General features: G+C 33.3%; 1 protein-coding gene across 1 annotated transcript; it reads left to right on the top strand.

Moving 5' to 3' along the window:
• Positions 1-3,066: 3,066 nt before the first annotated feature.
• On the top strand, positions 3,067-4,062 carry LOC141702794 (tetraspanin-8-like). Its single transcript, XM_074506402.1, has 2 exons — positions 3,067-3,579; positions 3,736-4,062. The coding sequence occupies exons 1-2, from the start codon at positions 3,067-3,069 to the stop codon at positions 4,060-4,062; spliced, it is 840 nt and encodes a 279-aa protein (XP_074362503.1).
• Positions 4,063-5,002: the final 940 nt, after the last annotated feature.

Genomic DNA, 5,002 nt, shown 5'->3' with positions numbered 1-5,002 from the left:
CCTCGATGAGGATAACCCATCAGACTATAGGATAAGTGATCCCAAGAGTATACGTGCAAAGTATAAGATAATCCCAAAGTCTCCCGATGAGGAGAACCTGTCGAATGCAGAGACAGTGCTCCTAAAGTACACACTAAGTGTTTGAGGATCGTTCCTATACGAGGAAAACCTGTAAAATTACAAAACGACGCCTTCAATATATTTTCCGGGACGACGAGCTCCCGGAGACCCTTTTTCCTTCACAGGGCGCGCCCTGAAAGGGATTGGAGTCTGAGGCCCCCCATATGCCTAGAGCGCGCCCTAGGAATGAGAGACCTCCTCCGGGGGCTCCTCCTCTTCAATTGTATATTACTTATCTCTCATTCACTTCCCACTTTAGTTGTGGGAGCAACTTCTTTGCTAATCCTTTATAATTATTCATCACGTATTGCGGAGCGGCCACCCCGTGCGGCCATATAGCACGAGGCGCGCCCTAAAGGGTTCGAGGACACTTTCTTGGAGCCCAGATCATTCATTACTTCTTGATAGCTTTATTCTCTTCTCCTTTAGCCGCAAAACACCTTTTGTAGACTTCTTCATCAATATTTGTTTTTCGTTGTTTTCTTCTACTGTAGCGGTAGTCGTAGTATCGTCATCGTAGCAACCGTCGCATGCCTCATTTACTACGGTTGTTGTAAACTTCCGTTGTGATGATCTTTGTCAACCTACATGTAGAAGTTCATCAATCACCGTCGTAATTTCTCATCATTGATATTCATCGCAAATAGTCCCCAGGGCTAGCTCTGTACAGGGCGCGACCGGGGCTCCGGAGACGTGTTCCGGATCTCGTCCTTCTTCTTTCTTGATGGATCTGACCCATTTCCTCGAAATAATTCGATAAAATATTCATGACGATTTAATGACATAACAGTATTAATATAAATATATATTAGTATTAACAAAATTTACATAATTAATTGCTTCGGAAATAGTTACATAAGTAGGGATTAAGTTACGTTTTACAACAAGTTTAGTATAACAAAAGGTATAAATTTCTTTAATTGCTAACATTATCATTCTCTAAAAATGCTTTTCTCTTCGAAAATAATATTTTTGTGGGGGATAGAAAATCCGGAAAACAGAAGTCAAGTTGTAATTAAATTCTATTTTTGATAGCGAAAAACTTACGCGTCCGATTTGTAATCTTTTTATTCTTTTAAAATACGATGGTAACTAGTAACTAGGGGAGAGTATGGGCCGGCACGACTCAGTTTCAGGATGACTTGGATTTCGAGATAAAATCATATCGCAATCATATATCTTCGGTTCCTAAAATTGAAAATCGCAATTTCCGATCCGGATCTGAATTCGATTTCGGTTTAAAAATTTTGATTCGGTTATTTTCAGCTCGATTTCGATTACAAAATCGAATGAAATAAAAATTTAAAAAATATTAAGTTATTTAAGCATGTTTAGTTGAAAGATAAGAAATATCATGAGATTTTAAATTTGATAGCAACTGCACCAAATTTATAGAGTATCTTCAATGGAATGAACCCTTGGCTAAAAATGTGTCAAACATACCATAAATATATATATTTTAGATATTATGTAAAAAATATTCGCTCCAATGGTGCGTCAATCTCTGTACGTTAACTATATTTGTTGAACCTCTAATAACCTAATAACCTGTAATTAAATTACACATAATATGTTATCATATTTAAATAATATATTTTATTTATAACAACCTAAAATAGTAACATACTATTTTTAAAATATAGTCAATCATTATAGTTAATTCCAATTGAGTAAATAATCTTATAGGTCGAAGTAAATTTTTTTTGATAATCACTATTTTAAATTATTTTAAATAACGATTTTAACAACATCGTTGGAGATGCCTTACCGGATAAAACAGGATACTGCAGATTGATGAAGACTTCTAATCACAGGTACAAGTACAACACTGCAAAACTACAAGGCATGTTATTAACACAATAGCTTGAATATTAGGTCCAAATAAATTCACTTTGGCCGGTTTTTAAATATTAGATATTTTAAAATTGTCTAAAATTTGATAAAATATTATGCTTATTTAATTATTTAAATATTCGATTTGGTTTGATTTTTTTCGGTTTAGTTTTAACCAATAACCGGAACCGAATCCGTGAAATCAGTTTGGTTTTAAAAGTTTGGGTTCCGATTTCGGCTCGAATTTTTTTAACTCGATTTTTTCCAGTTTTTAACGTTTTCGGTTCGGTTTCGATTTTTTGCTCGGCCATAGTGCTATATTCAATTAAAAATCTTAGGAGATCATTGAAAATCATTGAGTTCGAAAAAATAATACACGGGTTCATAAGGTTTATGCAAACTTTGACTCTTAAATCAAACAAAGAAGTAAAATTATTATGAAATCTAACACAATTTACAGATTTATATAATTCTTTTAAAGTCATGTAAATTTTTATTTGAAATGTATCTTAAAATATTTTTTAAAATCCATATGTTATTAATTTATTTCAAAAAAGTTAGATGATTAAATAGTCTTGTTATTTTGAAAATCATAATAAAACATCATCAGATTTCATTTTTAAAATCTTTGTTAAATATATTCAGATATTATTGAGTTTTTGATATTCTAAATAATAAACTACATATAAAATCCAAACAATTCTTATATAATCTACACTGAATAAATATGTAAAAGCAATCTGAAAACATAAAAGATAAAAAATCAATTTTATCTATTCATTGTACAGGCGTGCTTAAAACATAGAAACGAGAATTTTGGTCGTTGAAGAGTGAAAACATTTAATACCCAGAGCCAGAAGTAAAGATTTTAAAAGAATAGAACGCATATAAGGCAGATTAGTAAAAAAAAAGATAAATTTACAGAAAAAAAAGAATCTGAAAATGATACGCAACATTGTCCAAAAATCTCATTATTATCCATTTTTAATAAATTAGAAATATACCCTTAAGCTCCCCACCCCACCAGTAACAATTCATTTTTGAACAATGTACATAAGAATGTGCATCTTCATTTAGAACAAATTACAGTTGAAAAAAAAGAGTCTGTCCTCAATGGTTCGAATAAGTAACAATGTGTTAGGAATCATAAACATAATCGCATTCATATTATCAATCCCAATCTTTGTAACCGGAGTATGGCTTTCACGCCAAGGCAATACAGAGTGTGCACGCTCCCTGGAAAAAGTTTTCGTAGCGTTCGGGGTGTTTCTAATGATCATCTCTATAGCCGGGATCGTAGGCGCCTGTTTTCGAGTCTCATGGATACTGTGCCTCTATTTATTTCTCATGTTTGTGCTTATTATTTTGGTTCTATGCTCCACCATCTTTGTTTTAGCTGTGACTCACAAAGGTGCAGGAAAGGCTCTATCGGGCAGAGGTTATAAGGAATATAGGCTGGGGGATTACTCTCATTGGCTACAAAATAGAGTTAATAATTATGAGAAATGGAGGAGGATCAAGACCTGTTTACAGTATTCTAAGGTCTGCATGCCCACAATTGGCAATCATGATGCTTCAAATGCTCCTGCTCATCTCTTTTATTCCAAACGTCTTTCGGCAATACAGGTTTTTTTTTTTATTTTCTTTTACCATATCCATATAATTAACAAGGGGTTTAATGCTTTTTTTCCTTAACTCATATTATGTTATTACTTCCGTTTGTAATATTCCGAAACACAGCGCAAAGTGATGTGTTGATAACAATTTGGTTTGCCCATGTAGTCCGGTTGCTGCAAGCCCCCTGATTGGTGCAACTTTACATATGTGAGTCCTACTTACTGGAATAAACCGACAGAGGCGGAGCTACCATATACAACAACAGACTGTGCATTATGGCAAAATGATCCCAATGTTCTGTGCTTGGACTGTGAATCATGCAAAGCCGGAATATTAGACAACCTCAAGAGTACTTGGAAGAAAGCTGCTATCGTCAACACTGTTTTCCTCAAATGCTTGACCGTTGTGTACGCCATTGGTTGTTGTGCTTTTAGGAACACTAGAAAGGACGACTCGTGGAAGAGGCCACCATCTGGATTTGTTGTCCAGTAATTACTAATTATTTTCAGAACATGTTATCAACAACACACCTGTTTTGTAGTGCTTGCTAAGCTAGTTTTCTGTTCGACCACAAATTAAGCAAAAATGTTCAACTCTTATTCATACCTCTGTCATTGGGCTAGCCATGCAGCTTACAATACGAACGCGTTTCATATGTCTAATAAGTTGCACGTTTTAGATTGTACGTTGCGAAACAATTTGCAAATAATACGCATAAATAAAATAGCTCGTGCAAATAACAGAGTATATGAATTACTGTAAATAAATGAAAAAAAATACATCAGGAAAGGATAAACACTTTAATTAATTGTTGGTTAAAAAAATAATCCGTAATTGGATTAAATTTATAATTATTGCTAATTAATTGTTAATTATTTGTATAAAAAATAAATTAATTATTTAAGAGCACAGGTCCACTAAGAAAAAAATTAACAAAACTAGTGCGCGATTATTCGATCCAATTTTTTACTATTTTCGTATCTACACTTTGCACACGTGAAATAACCCGAAGGTTTTGCAAGGTTCGGATTTGCCCCCCTAAATTTACACCCCTACTTAACTTAAAAGATGGATCAATACCTTACTAGTAATTTTAAACACTAGATTATAGTAGAGCAATAGAAATTATTTTCCATCTCAATTTTGATTTAAGTTTCTTTAACAACATTTCCAATTTCAATTGACCAATTTAAGTGATCACATTGCATTTATCTTGTAAAAATTTTGAGTGATTTAAAGTGTTTCCAAAACCCCACTATAAATAGAGCAAATTTCAAGTGTCCATTCAATGTGAATATGTGATACCTTTTCCAACAAGTTCTTTACAAAATACGCCAAATACAAAGTTTCAAATCAGAGCCGATCCTGAGATTTCAAATTTTCTATGATAACGAATGATAGTATCAAAAAATTTGAATTTTCATGGCATTTC

Source organism: Apium graveolens, unplaced genomic scaffold, assembly GCF_009905375.1.
Source record: "Apium graveolens cultivar Ventura unplaced genomic scaffold, ASM990537v1 ctg5743, whole genome shotgun sequence".
Classification (NCBI taxonomy): Eukaryota; Viridiplantae; Streptophyta; class Magnoliopsida; order Apiales; family Apiaceae; genus Apium; species Apium graveolens.
Note: the sequence above shows the minus strand (reverse complement) of the source record. Positions and strands in the feature narration are given on the sequence as shown.